The sequence below is a fragment of the Dendropsophus ebraccatus genome, chromosome 5, assembly GCF_027789765.1.
Source record: "Dendropsophus ebraccatus isolate aDenEbr1 chromosome 5, aDenEbr1.pat, whole genome shotgun sequence".
NCBI classification, from domain to species: Eukaryota; Metazoa; Chordata; class Amphibia; order Anura; family Hylidae; genus Dendropsophus; species Dendropsophus ebraccatus.
In genome coordinates, this window is record NC_091458.1 from 60,185,004 (window position 1) to 60,205,758 (window position 20,755).

Below are 20,755 nucleotides of genomic sequence, written 5' to 3' on the forward strand. Positions count from 1 at the left end.
TCGCTCATCTCTAATTGCCGGACATTCCATAGACTTGCGTTGCCAGTGTATTGCAATGCAAGTCCATGGGACTTCCAGCAATTTTGTTTACTGCTTACTGTAGAGGGTGAAGAACCCGCCACCTGGAGATATTATAGTTACCCTTTAAATAAAAAAGCATATCAGAAAAGTAAAGGGTTCCAGAATTCATCAGCCAACCTATGCAGTTTAAAATATTAAACACAAGAACATGCACCCTACAAATGACTAATAATTGGGGAACAAATGGCGTATATACAATACTTTCTGTATTTAAAAAATTATAATAATAACCCTGAAATGTACATTATCTTGTTTCACAGCATGCAGGAGGCGTGAGGCATACGATTAAACACAATGGATACTGGTACTGTCAAAAAACATGATTCGCCACTTACCGTCAATGAACAGGTATCATAGCAAGTAGTAATAATTTTACTTGCACCCCAGTGATTATTAGTGTTTATTCAATTTATTTATTTTTATTGAATTAAAGTGTTTAGTGATTATTAGTGTGTGTGAGTATAAGTGTGTGTTTAATGTTTTTTCTAGACTTTATTGATGGCTTATGCTCACAGTAGGTCACTAGTATCACACTGGCAGGGGGGGGGCAACACCTGCAACCTTCAGCCTGCTGTTTGGTGCAGCACTCAGAATATACAGTGAGTAAAATGTCCCAGAAGACCCCTGTAATACTGGGGTATATGTCTGCATTCTGCCTCCAGGTTGTTGATTGTATTACTATAGTTATTAAATACAGAAAGATTTATTAAATACATGTATTTCTAAAGGTATTAAAGATTTTTTGGTGATACTGTACTTAGCACTTAAACTACAGTAGTACTCAATTCTGCAAGATTAGGTGAATGTTTTTTCGGTTCCCCTTAATTATTTTCCTAGGGATCCAATTCTTAATAGCTTATAAGAAAATAGATGCAATTCTGCATGCAGCAATGCCAATTATTTAGTTTTTTCATTACACTTTTTTTTTTAAGGAGGAGTTTTATTTAATGATTTTTTTAAAAAAAATTTATCTTCTCTCTAGGGGACTTGTATGAGCAATTGCTTGATTTGTTTTTGTATTTGGTTCTCTACTCTTAATTTTTACTTAGTTTTGATGATAGACCCAAAGAATATTCTGTTATTTTTACAGTGGGCAGCAATTTGCTCACTTATTCAAGGCTACACTCCTTACTTCTTATTATATCTTTTGTGGCATTAGCTGTAAATAATGGTCTGAACTAGAAATTTAGATGCATAGACAGTGTCGGCAGAAGAAGATCACCTGGTTCATCTAGTCAGTCTTTATCTCCTCAAGAACAAAATGGCGGGTACGGCCAACAAAAGTATAAAGTGTATGGGGGCCTTAAGTGTAATTTGTGGTTTTTTTTTTATATATATTTCTATTTACTTCTTTGTATCTTGTAGCTCCCGTGTTGCTTTGTATTTAGCATTATCATTTAAAGAGGCACTGTCACAAAATGTATTACTTAAAGGGTCCCCAAAAAAAAAGTTTTACATATCAGGGAGGCAGTGGTCAGTGTTCAGACCACGACCACTGGGGAGAATGAGCCAGGAGATGTCCACGGTCAGTGATGTCCTCTTCTGGCTCTGAGTCACATGAGGTGATGGCCGCATAATGCAAGTCTTGGGGCACCTCTCTTCACACTGACACACAGCGATGTAGCAATGGCATCAGTTTATTTTCCTGACATTTGGGTCAGAAAGTGGAGTCTTTGCTGTGTTTATGGAGGGCTGTTACATGGGCTTCTAGTGGTTATGGTTTTCTTGATTGCCCACCATATTAAAAAAAGGATTAGATAGGATGGGTATGCTATGCAAGCAGATTTTAATGGTCAGACAGTGTCCCTGATACTGGGAGAACATCTCCTAGCTCTTGCTTATGAATGTACAAGATGTGAAATTTCAGGAAAGCTGTCTTTATGTTGTATAGGGATATATATTTATTATTTTATAATATATATTATTGCCTCGCAGGTAATTGTGATGTCTGGCCATGAGACTATTCGGGTTTTGGAGGTAGGTGTGGATGCACCAACTCAACCTGAAGAGCCTGGAAAAGCCGTGGAGCCTTCAGTATCTGAATCTTCAGTAACTAATAACTTAGCAAGGGAGACTGTGCTGTGCCAGACGGAGAATTCAAGTACAGAGTCTGTAGGTATGGATCCACTGAGGTATGATGAAAATAGATGTTAAAGGGGTTGTCTTGGTAGCAGAGTTTTTATGTATGTGCTTGGAAAGAGAGAAAAAAATTACATGTACTCACCTTCCTGACTTTTGTGCTGCTGCTGGTATTGTGCTGCTTTGTCTCCGCTGTGTGGCTGCTTCTGGGTTTGGCGTCATGACTAACTGGACAGGCCTGTGACATCACAATCCCCGAACTGGAAAGTGGATGCACAGCGGGGGTATAGCAGCATAATGCCATTGGAGGTGTGGAAGCCAGAAAAGTGAGTGCATGTAATTATTATTTTTTTTTTTTACATACATTAAAACCTCCTGCCCAAACAAACCCTTTAAGGACATGAATTTTACACTAACATATAATAGTTACATAATATACAGTATAAAAGTAACTTCTTCCACTTGATCGGCCCCATGTTTATGACTGCTGGGAATCCCAGAAGTCAGACATGGCATATCAAGTAATGCTATTTATCAGAGCGTTGTTATTATGGTTTTTATTTTTTACTCTACGTGCAACTTTGACTCTTGCAAATTATGTGTTGTTTTTTTTTTCTTTTCATGTTTTTGCGCTTTGCTTCTGTAGTGAAATCTTCAGCTGGACTAGTCTCTCCTTCTCTGCCATCCCTTTTCACTCATGCCTCAAACCATCCTCAGGCAACCCTTACATCTTTTGCTGTACAGACAGCCCCCCAGGTGAGTCTTTGACTTTTTCCCCTATATAATTCGTAAAAGGACATATTTATTTGTTATATATGCTAATGAGCTTTACATGTATCCGTACATTTTGAAATATATTGTCATATTGCCATAATTTCTCTGATGTGAATAACCCTGTAACAAAAAAGGAAATATAAGTCAGGTATACTGTAAAAAAGGGGAGGGGAATTTGTGCATTCCTGATCTCCACCCGCACCACTTATCCTTACCTGCTTGGCCCATTCGCTCTAGAAAGCGGGCCCATACCCTAACTAGGTGCACAGGACCTAGCCTAAAGGTAGAGAGGTATGCAGAACACAAGCCGGGGTCAGAACCAGAGGGTAACCTCAGAACAAAGACAGTTATAATAGAAGGGAGAAGACTGGGACTGCTGTTGGACCATATCTGTTTATAGAGGCACCGTGATCACAGTGCTAGTCTCTTAATAATGGTGTGTTAAGACATGGCAGACTTGCTGTGGATTTGCAATGTGGATTTTGCATTGCAAATCTGCAGCATATGACATATGTCTAGACTGATAGAGTTAACAAAAGTTTCTTAATAAAATTATTTTTGCTTTTCAGGTCTTGACTCAGGAAAATTTGGCAACACTTGTCACAGGGGTAATGGCTCCCACAGGGGCAGTTAGTCAACCTGTTCTAATCCCCATCACTATTCCTGGTCAAATGGCAGGACAACAGGGTCTGGCTGTTTGGAATTTCCCCACTGCAACTCTAGCCACTATTCCTGGATTAGCTGCTACTCCACCTGCTGGCGGAATGTTCAAACTGCCTCTAGCAAACCTGCAAGGTAAGAAGACTCCAAAACCTATTCACCCAGATTTTCTAATACTGTCTAATTCTTAGACAATCCAAACCTAAACTGCACAGATGGGTTTTTTTTAATATAGTGGCTCATGCTGTATGATAAAGCAGACACATTTTGACTTTGACTGTACTATTGATAAATCTCCCCACTCAGGCAAAGTGGTATCCCTTCAAGTGTTTCTGCAAAATAGCTCTCACACTAATCTGGGCTGACCTACTTGCCCCCTGGTGATCTCTTGATCTGTGCCTCAGCTCCTTTGTTATGAATGCAGGTCAGCGTGTAACCCACTGCTTTATTCATTCTCTATAGAGCCACCGGAAAACATATTCATTTGGTATCCTCACATGCAAAATTGTGTTAACTATTAAAGGACAATTATGAAATAACCAGAATATATGCCATAAGTGTTCCCTATATGCTGGTCCCAGATTCTGCAGTTTTCGGCTTTTTTTTCTTTTAGTCAATTTCAACTCACTTATAGGGTGGTAATGCTCCCGCAAAAAAACAGCCATCACATGGCTCTGTAAATGAAGAAATTATGGCTTTTAGAAGGCGAGGAGGAAACAAGATGATTGAGTGAAATGTTTCATTTTGTGACACAAAGGATAAGCTACATGTAGTTGAATTTTTTATATTCATGTGGGGTTTGTAAATTTTCAGTTATGGTAACAGGTATAATTATTTATTAATTTTTTTTTATGTTTTTACAGCAGCATCAGTTTTGAATACTGCCCTACAAACTCCAGTTCAGGCAGCTCCAGCCATCCAGACTGTTTTCCAGGCACAGCCCGCAGTTCAGGCTCAGGCTGCACTACAGGCCGCTGTACAGCCCCAGGCTGCTCTGCAGGTCCCAACAGCTCTGCCAGCCCAAGCAGCCATGGTGGGCAGTAATGTAGCCAAAGCAGAACCTCAGACACACATTACTGTCCAGCCAGCAAGCTTCACTTTTAATCCAGCTATTGTAAGTATGCGCACATATCATGAAATTTTACCTAAGCATCCCACATTTAAAAGACTTTTCAGAAAACTAAGGATTATCATGGTTTAGGCCTGAACAGTAATTCAGTTCAGTTGACATATGAAATAATTCAAAAGATGTAAAAAAAATCATATATAGTGCTTGCAAATGATAACGAGGAATTTATCTCATTACCGGTGTGAGCATTTAAAGTGACTCTGTACCCACAATCTGACCCCTCCAAACCACTTGTACCTTCGGATAGCTGCTTGTAATCCAAGATCTGTCCTGCAGTCCAGTTGGCAGGTGATGCAGTTATTGTCATAAAAAAATATCACTTTTAAAATTGCAGCTCCGTGCCCTACGGGCGTATCTGTGCCCTAACTTTGCACCACCCCTCTGTCCCTCCTCCCTGCCCTCCTCATCATTAGGAATGCTCCAGGCAGATTGCCTATTATTCACCACCTGTGTTACCACGGCACATGGGCTGGATCATTAAGAAACCTGTGCAACGTTCAAACAGAAGTAAATGTTCCAGTGGCATTCCTAATGGTGAAGAGGGTGGGGAGGAGGGACGGAGCGGTGGTGCAAAGTTAGGGCACAGATATACGCCGTAGGGCATAGGGCTATAATTTTAAAAGTAATTCTTTATGACAATAACTGCATCCATCTAAGCAGCTATCCGAAGGTACAAGTGGTTTGGGGGGGTTAGATTGTGGGTGCAGAGTCGCTTTAAATAATACTTATGCAGACCTGCCAAACACTTCAGAAGACTCTGGTTGTATTTTGAAAGACTACTCTGATTCTACTGACCGCTTACAATGTTTAGTAAATGGAAACCTAAAGTCTGTAGACAGATTTAACCCCTTAACGAACAAGCGTGTAAATGTACACCCATGCGTCATTAAGGGCTTTCAGAGGGGGGCCACGCAGCGACCCTGCTATGACCTGCCGTGATCCCAGGTGCTATCTGAAAAAAAAAGGCGCATATGTGCAGAAAAAGACACCTCGCATAGCCCCATAGACAAAGAATAAAAGCGCTATAAGCATGGTAAGAGTGATTTTAAGGAACATTTATTTTTTAATGGTGCGTTCACACCTACAGGATCTGCAGCTGATTTTCTGCAGCAGATTTCATTTAAATAACTGAACACAGCATCAAATCTGCTGCAGATCCTGTAGGTGTGAACGCACCCTAAAAAAGGTTTTAAAGGACAAGTGCCATGAAAAACTTTTTCCCAGTAATTGAAGCACATTACAAAGTTATATAACTGTGTAATATGCTTCAATCACCTATCTGCCTCCCTTCCCTGTCTTTTCCCCCCTCCACCCCCCACCACTGTTGTCACTGTCACCAGGCAGCTCCTTCTTGTGAGGATGAGTCATCAGCAGGAGGGCTGCTCTAGGTCCTGTTACACCAGCCTCCCCCTCCTTGTCAGGTGACTCTGCTTGCTCAGCTTATCTTCTCTAGTGACATGACTCCTTCACTGAGTCCAGGGCAGCAGGAGAGAGGGTATGAGGGGAGGGGGGAGCTGCCTATGTGCCTGAGTCAGTCTGAGGGAAGATATGCAAGTGAGATGTGACAAGTGATGGCTTGCAGCTGTTCAGCCAATGGGAACTGAGCAAGCCTGTCACCTGACAAGGCAGGGGAGGGGGGAGGCTAGTGTAACAGGAGAAGGAGCTGAGAGAAGAGCTTGGTGACGGTGACGACAGTAATCAGGTCTGTGTGAGTCAGGACACTTCCTGGTCGGGGGTGGAGGGGGGAAAAGACAGGGAAGGGAGGCAGATAGGTGATTGAAGCATATTACAGAGTTATATAACTTTGTAATGTGCTTCAATTACTGGGAAAAAGTTTTTCATGGCACTTGTCCTTTAATTTTTTAAAAGCCATTAAATAAAATAAAAGTTACACAAGTTACATATGGTTGTACACGTAACAACTTGAGGAACATGCATAACAAGTCAGTTTTACCCTAGGGCAAACGGCGTAAACACAAAACCTCCACAAATTAAAAAAATAGTTGTTGTTTTTTTTTTTCTTTTATTTCATCACACACAAAAATTTAAGCCTGCCATTGCAAAGTACAATTAGTGGCGCAAAAAATAAGGGCTCATGTGGGTCTCTAGGTAAAAAATGCAAGTGCCTTTTAAGCACAAGGAGGAAAAAACAAAAGCGCAAATATGGAAATTGGCTCTGTCCTTAAGGGGTTAAAGAACAAGGCTCCTACTGCGGACTGAAGCATCTTGCCATTATTATATTATCTTGCCATTTATGCTGTCCAAACCACACATGGCATGAAACAGGAACAGGCTTCCTCATAACCAGCAATGAATTATTCGGAATTGCTGCAGTGTATGTAAGTAACATCAGATTTCAGCTCTCCATCAACTTCTCCTTGCCCTGATGGGTTTGAATGACAGGTCACACCAAATAAACAAGTATAGTGAGACCTGTCAGTAAATCAGGATGTGGAGAGGCCAGTAGGGACCAGTTAGATTACTTTTTACCTTGTCTTCATTTTGTTTTTTAGACTGTGATGTCTCTGGAAAGTGTCATTGCTTCAGAAAAAATCATAGCTTTGTGTATTGAGGGATGCTGTCCCTGGTTTGGGAAGCATGATATTCCTGATAGGCTCCTTTAAATTCCTGTTTCTGAATTTGAACTTGTGTTTTGAAGTAGATCACAGAAACAATTACAATGTATAAAAAAACTTGTATTTTTCAACCTCTACTGTTTTGTTAAAAAAGGGTAAGTCAGTCTAGTTCAACCTATAAGCCTACAAAGTTGATTCAGAGAAAAGCAAAAAAAACTATTTAGCAAAAGGAAAACTGCATTTTGACTCCAAAAATCTAAATTGTAATAAGTTATTGTATAACTTCCAATATAATGCTGTTGATGTCTGGTATAGAATTGATAGACCCCAGCAATAAAGTATAGTTGGATACGGGCACAGAGCCCTATACATTAAGGTGTGACACCACCTCTCTGACTGTTGAGTTGTTATACAAAAGAACTTTATTATAAAGATATAACTTGCTGTCACAGACAGCATACTTATAATTAGCCTATTTCTGAGTCTAAGAAGGTATTGAGTTGACATATTCCCTTTAAACTCCTCATGAGTTCATTATGACAACTTTTCCTAGTGAAGAGTTCCATGGTCTTAGTGCTCTTATAGTAAAGAATCCCTTTATGTAGAACAGTTCTTTCCTCTAGACATAGAGGATGCTCTCTTGCTATACAGTAGTAGTAGTGGTAGTAGTAGTGGTAGTGGTAGTGGTAGTGGTAGTGGTAGTGGTGGTAGTAGTAGTAGTAGTAGTAGTAGTAGTAGTAGTAGTCCTTCACTGAGTCCAGGGCAGCAGGAGAGAGGGTATGAGGGGAGGGGGGAGCTGCCTATGTGCCTGAGTCAGTCTGAGGGAAGATATGCAAGTGAGATGTGACAAGTGATGGCTTGCAGCTGTTCAGCCAATGGGAACTGAGCAAGCCTGTAGTAGTAGTAGTTCAGCAGTTTTAAAGTGGTGTTTGTAGTGTACAATTCCTAATCCTAATTTTCTACTTTATAGCAAGCCCCATGGACATAGATGACAATAGAGAGGACCTGTCCCCTTGTTAAAAACATTACTGAGCATACTTTGTGACCTTTGAAAAGGTGGTGAGAATAAAATATGCAAGTATTCAGGATTGTTTTATAGTATAAAAAGTAAAAATTATTTCTTCTGTTATTTGTGGTGTTGTTGTTATTAATAATAATGTTATTTTTGTGTGTTCCTTTTTCAGATCAGTGCAGCATCAATAGGAGGTCAAACCCAGTTGCTAAACTCACTGGCTGCTGCCCCTATTATTGCTAATGCTATTCCTGGGGTACAGGGCATCACTAGCCAGATTATAACCAATGCTCAGGGCCAGGCAAGTACTCCTGTTTTGCTTCACTGAGAAATGACTTTAATTTGTTCGCTTTCACTTCATACCAGTTTTCACAGATTTTTTAAAGTCAACTTATCACATAAGATCATTATTTAAAGGGAACCTGTCAGCCAGGATGACATAGTGGAGCCCGCCCAACCCCCCGGTGGGGCCCAGCATTCTTAGACCTCCCTAGAAGTCCCACTCCTGGACCCCGTCCCTAGGCGGAGAAATCACGGCCCGAGGCTGAGCACGCGTGTTATGCAAAGCAGTAGAGATGAGTCCGATGTTCATAGAAAATGCTTTGCAAAACGGGCGCGCTCAGCTTTGGGTCATGATTTCTCCGCCCAGGGACCTGGTGAGGAGCAGGACTTCTAGGGAGGGTTAAGTGTGCCGGGCTCCACCAGGGGGTCGGGCTGGCTCTGCCATGGCATCCCGGCTGACAGGTCCTCTTTAAAGAAAATTTTATTAAAACATTTGCCCCTTCTTAGTTAATAATTCAAACACCAGAACACTAGAATGTTTCATTCATTATTCAACATTTCTTTATAAAGCATAAAAAGATCATCATGTGGCACACATGTATTACATGGGTTAGTGTAGAACACATACACAGGCTTGCATATAATGGCTCATTTATTCAGACCATAACAGTTAGGTTAGTACATAGTTCATACCTTCCATTATTCTGTTGTGTTACTGAATTAAATGCTTGTTGACACTTCATGCTCTGTAATCCATGCATTTATCCACACTCTTTACTTCTTAGTGTGCAACAGTTACAATATTTAAAGACCAAGCATTCCCTGTAAGCAGCAATCATCTTTGGTAGTCAGCATTACACAGGAGCTCTGGGGTCGTCAAATCCATATGGCACTGATCTGTTTTCTGTACATGATTTAAATGATTGAGGGCAGCCATCCCACTGGGGCTTCTTTATTAGCGTTCAGAGATATGTTTTACAGCAGTCACATGGACCATAAGAACTTATACTCTGAAGCTGATTCTTTAAAGAAAATCTGTGTTGCCCTCCCCAACCCACCCTAAACCATTGGTACTTTTGTGTAGCTGCTAATGGAAGTTGGTCACTGCTGTGGTCCAAATCCTTGCTGGTGCCCTTATTTATGTAAAAATTACATTTATCGCCGGGCAGCAGGGTTAAAGTGGGGCCTAGGGCTGCAGTGCCCTAGAATTGCAACGCCTCTCTGTTGCTCCTCCCCACCTCTCTTCTTTTGAGCTATGCTACATAAAAACTTAACCTAAAAAATAGGTCATTTTCTAATGATACACCAGTGGTATGAGTGGATTTTATCTTGTGCAAAGGTAAGGGAAGTGTGCTCCATCTCTGCATCAAAATCAGTGTGTAGGAAATAGAGATTTCAGTGAGTAAATCTCCACTTATAGTAGTTTGACTGCAAAGCCCCTTTCACACATATTATTTCTGTCCACTTTTGCAGATCCGCAGTTATGCACAGAAAACTGCCCTATTCATTCCTGTGGGCCCTTATACACATTAGTAATTTTACGGATCCATGTTCTACGGATATTTTATGAACCTGTATTTGTGGCACAAATCACCTATAGTAAATGAAGGAGTCTGTAAAACCACATACAGGTTGTGGATGCAGATCTGTAGGTCCTGCCTATAGCTGTGGGTCAGTGGCTACAGATGTGTGAATGTAGCCTAATTCCTTATATTTCATTGCATTTAGGTGCACTTTAAGTTGCTGTCTTGGATTTTGCTATATTCTACTACTGTAGCTTTACAACTATACTTATATACGAATGATTGATTTACTGTCATGTCTATGCAACATTACATGTCACTTATGATTTTATGTTCATCTGTCTCTTAGGTTATTGGCGCTCTCCCATGGTTGTTGAATTCACCAGGAATTACCGCAGGTGCCGCAGCAGCTGCCCTATCTGCTCAAAATGTTGTGCAGGCCGTAACGCCCCAGCTTCTATTAAATGCCCAAGGACAGATAATAGCAACACTGGCAAGCAATGCTATCCAGCCAGCAGCTATACGGAAACAAGCCTCTCAAGATGTACCAGCTAAGACAGAGCATCAGGTGATATTTTATGTAAAGATACAAGGCAACTGAGTCTAGTAGTATTAGTAAAGGTATACTTGTTTAGGCTGGGTTCACACTATGTATATTTCAGTCAGTATTGTGGTCCTCATATTGCAACCAAAACCAGGAGTGGATTAAAAACACAGAAAAGATCTGTTCACACAATGTTGAAATTGAGGCTTGGTTCACACACAGTATATTTAAGGCAGTATTTGGTCCTCATGTTAGGTCCTCATGGCAACAAAAACCCGAAGTGGATTGAAAACACAGAAAAGCTCTGTTCACATAATTTTGTAATTAAGTGGATGGCCGTCATTTAATGGCAAATATTTGCTGTTATTTTAAAACAACGGCTGTTGTATTGAAATAATGGCCGTTATTTACGGTTATATGGCGGCCATCCACTCAATTTCAACATTGTGTGAACATAGCTTTTCTGTGTTTTTAATCCACTCCTGGTTTTGGTTGCTATGAGGACCTGATATGAGGACCAAATACTGCCTGAAATATACTGTGTGTGAACCCAGCCTTAAAGGACAACTCTGGCGGGACCCCCCCCAAAAAAAAAAACACAGACACACACAGACACCATACTCACCATCCCTCCGGTGACGATCGCCACTCCATTCGGCCGCCGTCCGCCTCACCGTCACCTGCGTCCGCCGTCCAGCGATGTCTCCTTCTTCCGGGTCCATGAGAGAGAAAAGGCTGCCAGCGCGCTTGCGCACCGGCAGCCTTTTCATTGGCTGGAGCGCATCACATGGCTTCCAGCAAGCTCAGCCAACCAGGGCTGAGCAAGCTGGAAGCCATGTGATGCGCTCCAGCCAATGAAAAGGCTGCTGGTGCGCATGTGCACCAGCAGCCTTTTCTCTCCCATTCACTCTCAATGAAGACGCCGAGGAGGAAGAAGACCCGGACCGCCCCCAGCTCTGACATCACCCGACACCAGAGAAGAGGACAGTGACGACCGTAATAGGTAATGTATATATTCTTTAACTTCCGGGGTGGGAGGTCGGGGGTCGGAAAGTGGGGGAAGGGGGCCAGACCGGGTATTTAACCACATTACAAAGTTATATAACTTTGTAATGTGTGTTAAATAAGCCAAAAAAAATTTTCGCCGGAGTTGTCCTTTAAGTTGCTGAAAATAGGTCATTTTAACCAATCAGCCAACAGTGGTTATAGCCTACCAGTGACAGACTGTGCCCATGTTTAAAAATTTAGTCATACATGTGTGGTCATACATCAAGCAGCATTTATACTGGTTGTCATCCCTTAATGAGGTTGATTACCTATGAGGACCTCTATGCGCTTGGAAAGCATATGGAAATGACAATAGAGCTGGTCCATAGGACTCTGTGTAATCATGCTTAACCCTTTAAGGACGGGGCCAATTTTCGTTTTTGCGTTTTCAGTTTTTCCTCCTTGTGTTTAAAAGGCCATAGCACTTGCATTTTTCCACCTAGAAACCCACATGAGCCTTATTTTTTGCGTCACTAATTGTACTTTGCAATGACAGGCTGAATTTTTGCATAAAGTACACTGCAAAACCAGGAAAAAATTCAATGTGTGGGGGGATGGTGTATTTACGCCATTCGCCCTGGGGTAAAACTGACTTGTTGTGCATGTTCCTGAAGTCGTTACGATTAAAACGATATGTAACATGTATAACTTATATTGTATCGGATGGCCTGTAAAAAATTCAAACCATTGTTAACAAATATATGTCCCTTAAAATCGCTCCATTCCCAGGCTTATATCGCTTTTATCCTTTGGTCTATGGGGCCGTGTCAGGTGTCATTTTTTGCGCCATGATGTGTTCTTTCTATCGGAACCTTGATTGCGCATATACGACTTTTTGATCGCGTTTTATTACCTTTTTTCAGGATTTGATGCGACCAAAAATGCACAATTTTGCACTTTGGGATTTTTTTGCGCTGACGCCGTTTACCGTACGAGATCAGTCATGTGTTTAATAGTTCGGGCAATTACGCACGCAGCGATAGCAAACATGTTTATTTATTTATTTACTTTTATTTAAAACCTGGAAAAAGGGGGGTGATTCAGACTTTTATTAGGGGAGGGGGCTTTTTACTAATAACAATACTTTTTTACTAATAACAATGCTGCAGCCGAAAACAAACGAGTGCCGAGCCGAGGACGGCGCCATCTTGGAGCGGTCCCCGGCCGGCAGCAGTAACGGAGATCGCTCCTCCACTAGACACCAGGGAAGTGCTGCATCCAGTAATCGGATGCAGCTGTCATGTTTGACAGCTGCATCTGATTACTGTATTAGCGGGCACGGCGATCGGACCGTGCCCTCTAATACCCGCGGTCCCGGACTACAAGCGGCACCCAGGACCGCGGCGTTTCAGAGCCGGGTCGCCGCGCGGCCCCGCTCTGAACACCTCTTACGGGCGCATGATGTACCAAAGTCCAACCAAATTAAAAAAAAGTTAGACAGGCAGGGGGGTGCGGGGAAATAATAAACAAAGTAAACCTACCTATCTTCATGCCCTGTAGCACCCCTCCGGGGTCCCAATGACAGCCACTGGTTTCCTGCAACTCTTCTAACTGCAATGTCACATACCAGGCTGAGTGGTACATCGCCCCAGTCACTGACTGAGTAAGTCGCTCTGCGGGGCCATGGCTTTACAGCTAGAAGACCGGGGTATGTGACAGTTTCCAGCAGAAGATGACATCTGGGGGCCATCAATGGGACCTGGGAGCAGCGCAATGGAGGCACGATGATAGGTGAGTTTACTTGTTTATTATTTTCTTGCACCCCTACCTGACTGACAGAAGAGAATTTCTGCTCTGGACAACTAATGCTAAAGATCTGCTAATAAATTCTAGAGAATTGGGTTGTTCTGGGTGGACAATTTTGACCATTTTCTATTAAAACTGTTAAAAATTCATTGCATTGTATAGTGGTGCCTTGGATTACGAGCATAATTCGTTCTGGGACCGTGCTTGTAATCCAAATCCACTCTTAAACCAAAGCAAATTTTCCCATAAAAAATTATTCAAATGCAAACAATTGGTTCCACACCCCAAAAATAATGATTTATTATTCTGAATAACATGTAAAACAAATGAAACAAACATTCAGAAACCGCAGAATGTGATATTATAAATTATTGTACAGTAATGGAGAGGATGGGGCACACAAGGACTGACAGAGACTGCAGGGAGCATGACGGAATGAGCAGGGCAGATGTGGGCACAGTATAGCAGCACTCTCTGTCCGGGGAGAGAGGGGTTACAGCTATGAAGAGATTACCTCCACAGTCCTGTCCCCTGATGTAAGCCCCAGCCTGAAATTGATCTGCTATGATTTGGAAGGTGAGAGAGACTTCCTGGGTCAGAGTACAGGGCTGTAGACCCCGCTATGCAGACCATGTCCCTCCCCCACTTGCGCTCCCACCCAGTACAGGGAGCTCTTAAACCAAAGCAATGCTCTTAAACCAAGTCACAATTTTGAAAAACTGTGAGCTCTTAAACCAAAACGCTCTTAAACCAAGTTACTCTTAAACCAAGGTACCACTGTATTTGTATCAGTTTATGCAACAGCAGTCTATCTGGAGTTCAGAACTGGTTTGTACTGTTGCTCACAAAGGATAGCATTGCCTATACCATAAGCAGGACTAGGAAAGATTATGCTCAGAATGTTCCCACTTACTCTGAACCAGTGATCCTGAAAATGGTGGTTACAGAAAAACAGAGTTTATTAGAAAACTGTACAAATAATGTTAATGCAGAGATAAAGTGCTATTGATGAAAATGTTTTACAAAAGAGTCCATTAGTCCAGTGATCAGGAACACGTTTCTTGGTATTTTGTCTCATAATTTAGCCGGTTCAGCAAATCCAGCCTGCTCCTACTATAACACAGCCATCAGTGGTCGCCACAAATCCAGCTCCAGCCAACACAACTGCTTCTAGCCAAGTCCATGTCGGTTGTCCAGAGCCCCCAACTGTGGGCCAGCTTGTATCTAGTAAGTACTCCAAGTTACCCACCAAAGTGCATTCGCAATTAAACTGCATTAAAGATGTCATTGATCATGTATTGCCTATATGAATGCCTGTAACAGCCAATATGGACTTAATATTTATGGCTAATGGCCCTTTTACACAGAAAGATTATCTGACAGATTATCTGCCAAAGATTTGAAGCCAAAACCAGGAACAGACTATAAACAGAGACCAGGTCATAAAGGAAAGCCTGAGATTTTTCCTCTTTTCAAATCCAGTCCTGGCTTTGGCTTCAAATTTTTGGCAGATAATCTGTCAGATAATCTTTCTGTGTAAAAGGGCCCTTAGTATTTGTGAAACAATTGCTCATCAGATGATCCTTCATTTAAAGGTTGTTGAACTATCTAAATGGCCAGGCTGATGGGGGAGGATAACAAGCAATGATCTCTGTGATTGACACTCGTTCATTGTGTTGTTACACAGCCGGATTAATTGTGTGGCCACGATCTTTGTTCAGCTCTTTAAAAATTCATTATTGTCGGCCATTTATTCCCTGTTTTATACAGGACGATCCAATCAACTGATGAATGAGCATTTTGCTTGTTGGTCTACTGACTCTGAACCTTTTACAGGAGCCCACTAACAAGCGCTCCTAGCAGTTCCGCTACATAAGGGAGCACCTATCGACCACATAATTGCTGGGTCCAATAGAGACAGCAGCATTGCCTCTGCTTCTACTCACAACATAGCTCTTGCTGAGTGCTATATAGACTGCAAAACAGACTTAAAAAGCATTTAGAAACTGCTTCTTTCTTCTCATAAGAGTCTCAGGTTGATGATCGGGCGTCCAACCTACTCGATTACAGGAGTTTTAAACCAATGATGCAAATTTACAACTGTGTGGAATTAAAACCCACGTCCTAGTACTGTACATGTACATGTATACTGCTTGGTGGCTATTACTCTCATGCCCAGTAAATTCTGGGTGCTGTCGGTACAGTGAAAACAGTTCTGCCCTGTGTTTGGCAGCCATTCCCCCAAAACTTGGATCAGTGAAAACTCAAATACCAGCTGTTTAACCCCTAAAATACTGTGGCAGATGAGGCATCAACAAAATAACTTACTTGATATACATACAGATATATCATTGGCTTTTTTTTTAATACTGTTTTGACAAAATTAACATGCAGATTACACAAACTTCACAAAGTATTTGTGCATAATACCACTGTTTACTATTTACTATGAACAATGTTTATTTTTACATTATTTTATTTTTTTACAACTAAATCATTATTTTCTCTATTTAGAGCCACACACTGGAAGCTATGATGAGGATGGAATAAACCTGGAAGAAATCCGTGAATTTGCTAAGGATTTTAAGATCAGACGTTTATCCCTTGGTCTGACGCAGACACAGGTGGGTCAAGCACTGACTGCCACCGAAGGACCAGCATACAGTCAATCAGCCATCTGTCGGTAAGAATTAGTGCTTTGTTATATGGAGAACATGTATAACATTGCTTATTTTAATAATAATGCTTTTTTTATTTGTATAGTGCACACAGATTCCAAAGCATTTTGTATAGTTTTTGCCAATTATTGCTCCCTGTCCTCAATAGAGCTTACAATCTAAATTCACCTGTATGTTTTGGGTGTGGGAGAAAACCGGAGTACCCGGAGGAAACCCACGCAAACACAAAGAGAACATACAAACTCAGATGTTGCAGATGTTGTCCTTGGTGGGATTTGAACCAATGACCCCAGCGCTGCCAGGCTACAGTGCTAGCCTTGAAGCCACCGTGCTGATATATATTTACAGTGCAGAATATGTTAGTAAAGCAATATAAAATAACAAGTTGGTATAACAGATAGCACCCACAGCGTGCTGCTGAATGTTCTTCATTTATACAGGGAAAAATTGCCCTGAGCTTTATTGGTGATCAGATGAGAGGGAAGCCTGATTTACCTTTTTAGGTACAGTGTGGTTCTTCAGCAGGTGCACTGGCTCATCTTCCCAGTACATAGTCCAGGCTTTCTTAGGCATTTTTCTTCTCTCTTTTCCTGTGTTTTGTCTTGTTGTGTCTGTTACTAGAGACAAATTACCCCTAACAGGCACTGAACAGTCAGCAGTAAAGAGACAGTGGGCCCAAAACAATGTGGTGTAAACCATGGATGTTCACTTTAAAACCAAATTGGCTGTATATTTAATAGATAAATAATTATTAAACAATAGTTTTCCAACACTCAGTACCCCATAAGAAAAACAGAATGACCAAATGAAAACAGAATGTTAGAAATCTTTGCTAATTTATTAGAAAGGGAAAAAATAAAATCTTTCAGTGACATTGGTATTCAGACCCTTTTATGGTCCATGCACAGAAGATGTGCTACTAACCAGAATCACGGAACTCCTGGCATCATGATTCATTATTATGCCAGGAGCTCCGAATTAGTCTAAATCTTCGTGCTGCAGTAGTGACACAGCCGCACGGCATCACAATGAAACATGATGCCAGAAGCTCTGTATTCCATTGCGCAGCACATCATCTGTATATTAGGGTCATACACAGAACACATGAATGCCACTTTAGTCTTCTTGGGTATAAAAACTTGATTTTTTTATTTTAGCAAGGGCTCAAAATATTGTGAACAAAGTGAAAGGTTCTGAAGACTTTCCTAATGCATTGTAGTTTCCTAGTTGTGTACTTAGTATAGAACTTTTAAACACCTACTGTACTATTTATTTATTCACTCTTTCTGCAGGTTTGAGAAGCTAGACATAACACCAAAGAGTGCCCAGAAGCTTAAACCGGTCCTGGAGAAATGGTTAAATGAGGCCGAAATGAGGAACCAGGAGGGACAACAAAATTTGATGGAATTTGTAGGTGGAGAGCCATCAAAGAAGCGAAAAAGACGCACTTCTTTCACTCCTCAAGCTGTTGAGGCCCTAAACACTTACTTTGAGAAGAATGCTCTGCCCACTGGCCAGGAGATCACAGATATCGCAAAGGAACTGAACTATGACCGTGAAGTGGTGAGGGTGTGGTTTTGTAACAGACGTCAGACTCTGAAAAACACCAGCAAGCTTAACGTCTTTCAGATCCCCTAGGGTTCTTAAACCCCCTGCCACCACCTTGTTGCCAGCACTCCATCCTCACCTCATATGGTAGTGGTAGAGCCCTCGGACATTTATTCTGTAAAGCACTTTTGTGGCTGTATATACGCTTTATCCATACTATGGCCTGCTGCTCCCTCCACTTCCCCTGCCTCATGTTTTTATATGACAGAAGCCTAGTGTGGTAAAGTCCATCACAGCTCAATCTGCTAGCTTTGTTACACAGATTTGATATACTTTGTGTAACCATAGAGCCAGATTGATTCCCTCTATGGTGGGACTAAATTATAGACTTCTTTCACAGACCTAACCCATAATTATTGCTGAAGTTCCTTCCTGATCATACTATACATATATATATTTCCTGATCCCCAACTTGGACGCCAACGAACTCTGTCTTTACTTATTCATACCATCTTTCAATCATTTAGTTTTATGTCTTCTGTTATGTATTTATTTTACTTAAAAAAAACTTTGATATACTCCACTTAAAGGGGTTGGCCAGGGTTTATATTAATCTATTTATTATTGTCCATGGGTCAGTATAATACCCCTGGCTCAGTATAATCAACTGCAAGTGCTGTTACCCATCCACACTAAATTTGTCATATACTTTAGTTAAGGTGCCATGCTCATATACCTTCAATAGCTGTCAACTAAACAATCATTCAGCTGATAGCTAGCTCTCGGCTACATGTTTATGTTTTCTGAATTGAGGGAGGGGAGGTTAGCAGCTGCCGTACAGCTCTGGCGGTTGCTTATCTCCCCAAAAACAAAAAGGTCAAGCAGTTGAAATTCAACATACCTTATCCTTCTGTCTTCTGACATTTGTTGGGGGATAGTAAGGATGCCTCCATACACATTACAAAGTCATCTGACTTTTCACTAATAGGGGCCATTAGTTTTTGGCCAAATGCTCATTCGGCAAAACAGATATTCCTCTTGATTTCCCTCCCCCATCCACTTTTGGCTTTACTGAGTGTGCATGTGTTCTAAGTGCTGTAAGGTGCTATCAGACAACTTTGACAGTGACCTATCACAGTTGAAAACAAAAGATTCTGACATCCAACGGTTTGACCCTTCTTTCCCTTGCCATCTGCTGTCGTATAAAAAGCCACGACACTCCTACATGCAACAGGTGATTATGCTGGCCAATACTCACTAAAATGTGTAAGTTTGGCTGACAAAAAAATCTAATGTGCTTTGACACCTTAATGAAAAATAGAGATGAGCGCAACTTGAGCATGCTGTAGTCAGGCCTGTATTTAGAGTTCATGCTGCCCTAGGCACTTTGCATGCTGAGGCGCCCCCCAGGCCCCCCCCCCACCCCCGGCGCCCTAGCGTCCCAGCACCCCGCCCCCCACTCAGCACTGGCAGGTTACATGCATGGTGTATACCCTTGCAGAGCTGGCAGGCCGGCACCCCAGCACCCAGTACCTGGTACTACTGAGCGACACCCCCCGGCTTTCAGTAGTACTGGGTGCTGGGGTGCCGCTCTGGTTGATGCCCGCTCTGCCGGGGACGTCTTAGTTTAGGGACCGCTTCTGTCCAGCGTCGGACTGGGGTCCCTGGGGCCCACCAGAGGAAATGATCCTTGGGGCCCACCAATATAGAACCAGTGAGACACGACATGCTGACCCGCTCCTTTCCTGGAATCATCTGTATCTGTGACAAATCTCTACATTTATACAGCTCTCATGGGTATGCTGGGAGTTGTAGTCTCTGAGAGGACAACCCTGTAATAAATCACTGTGTGTAGAGTCTCCTGGTGGCTGCAATCTGTGGGTGACAACCATCAGCCCTGAAGGTCCAGCAATACATCTGTCTACACTGTACTACAACTCCAAGCATATTCTGAGGGCTGTCAGTAAATGCTGGGAGTTGTAGTGCCTGTAGCTGTTGTAGTTGGGTCCTAGGTGCATTATACACTGGATGATTTGTGGCATATAAGAATACATAGATCTGTGGGGGCTCAGTGCAGTGAAGTGACCCCAGAACATCACTAATAGGGGATAGGGGAAGATGTTTTTGTTCTATCCCCTATTAGTGATGTTCTGGGGTCACTTCCCTACACTGAGCCCCCACAGATCTATGTTTTCTTATATGCCACAAAGCATCCAGTGTTTAGAGCCCAACTACAACAGCTGCAGGCACTACAACTCCCAGCATGTACTGACAGTCTGCCGCCCTCAGGATATGCTGGGAGTTGTAGTGACTGCAGCTGTTGTAGTTGGGTCCTGTACACTGGATGCTTTGTGGCATATAAGAATACATAGATCTGTGGGGGCTCAGTGCAGGGAAGTGACCCAGGACATCACTAATGTGGTAGGGGTAGATGTTTTTGTTCTATCCCCTATTAGTGCTGTTCAGGGGTCACTTCCCTACACTGAGCCCCCACAGGACTATGTATTCTTATATGCCACAAAGCATCCAGTGTATAATGCACCTAGGACCCAACTACAACAGGTGCAGGCACTACAACTCCCAGCATGTACTGACAGTCTGCAGCCCTCAGGATATGCTAGGAGTTGTAGTGCCTGCAGCTCTTGTAGTTGGGTTCTAGTTTAAAAGTTTGCACTAGTGTACTGTAGTGACCCTGGGGCTGTGTCAGTACACCACCGCAAACCATACGCTGACCCATTTAGACCCCAATGGTACACAGGCTCTGCACACTATAAAAGTGATTACAGTGCAGTTACTAATGACTCACAGGTGACGTCTTCTCCGATTGTCGTCGCTCACTTTTTGCTTTCTTCTTCATCTGGCGCAGCATCATGAAGACTTCTCCAACCACAACTAGTCTGCAGGTGGGCAGCTGGGGGTGACTGGGGAAGGGAGGCAGCTGGGGGTGACTGAGGAAGGGAGGCAGCTGGGGGTGGCAGGGGGGACAGCTGGGGTGACAGGGGGAGGGGAGAAGCTTGGGGGCAGGGGGAACTGCTGGGGGTGACTGGGGAAGGGAGGCAGCTGGGGGTGGCAGGGG

At 42.4% G+C, this 20,755-nt stretch overlaps 1 protein-coding gene across 5 annotated transcripts in view; it reads left to right on the plus strand.

Moving 5' to 3' along the window:
• POU6F1 (POU class 6 homeobox 1) overlaps positions 1–19,721 on the plus strand; it is a 46,537-nt gene extending 26,816 nt beyond the window's left edge. For 4 of the 5 annotated variants that reach the window (XM_069972239.1, XM_069972241.1, XM_069972243.1 and 1 more), the window contains 10 exons: positions 342–429; positions 2,017–2,197; positions 2,807–2,916; positions 3,504–3,729; positions 4,458–4,708; positions 8,484–8,612; positions 10,466–10,684; positions 14,539–14,680; positions 15,968–16,136; positions 17,424–19,721. In XM_069972239.1, the coding sequence (XP_069828340.1) occupies positions 376–429; positions 2,017–2,197; positions 2,807–2,916; positions 3,504–3,729; positions 4,458–4,708; positions 8,484–8,612; positions 10,466–10,684; positions 14,539–14,680; positions 15,968–16,136; positions 17,424–17,769 (1,827 nt within the window). In that variant the 5' untranslated portion in view covers positions 342–375 and the 3' untranslated portion in view covers positions 17,770–19,721. The remainder of the gene's footprint in view (positions 1–341; positions 430–2,016; positions 2,198–2,806; positions 2,917–3,503; positions 3,730–4,457; positions 4,709–8,483; positions 8,613–10,465; positions 10,685–14,538; positions 14,681–15,967; positions 16,137–17,423) is intronic. The other variant, XM_069972244.1, reaches the window with a different exon arrangement.
• Positions 19,722–20,755: the final 1,034 nt, after the last annotated feature.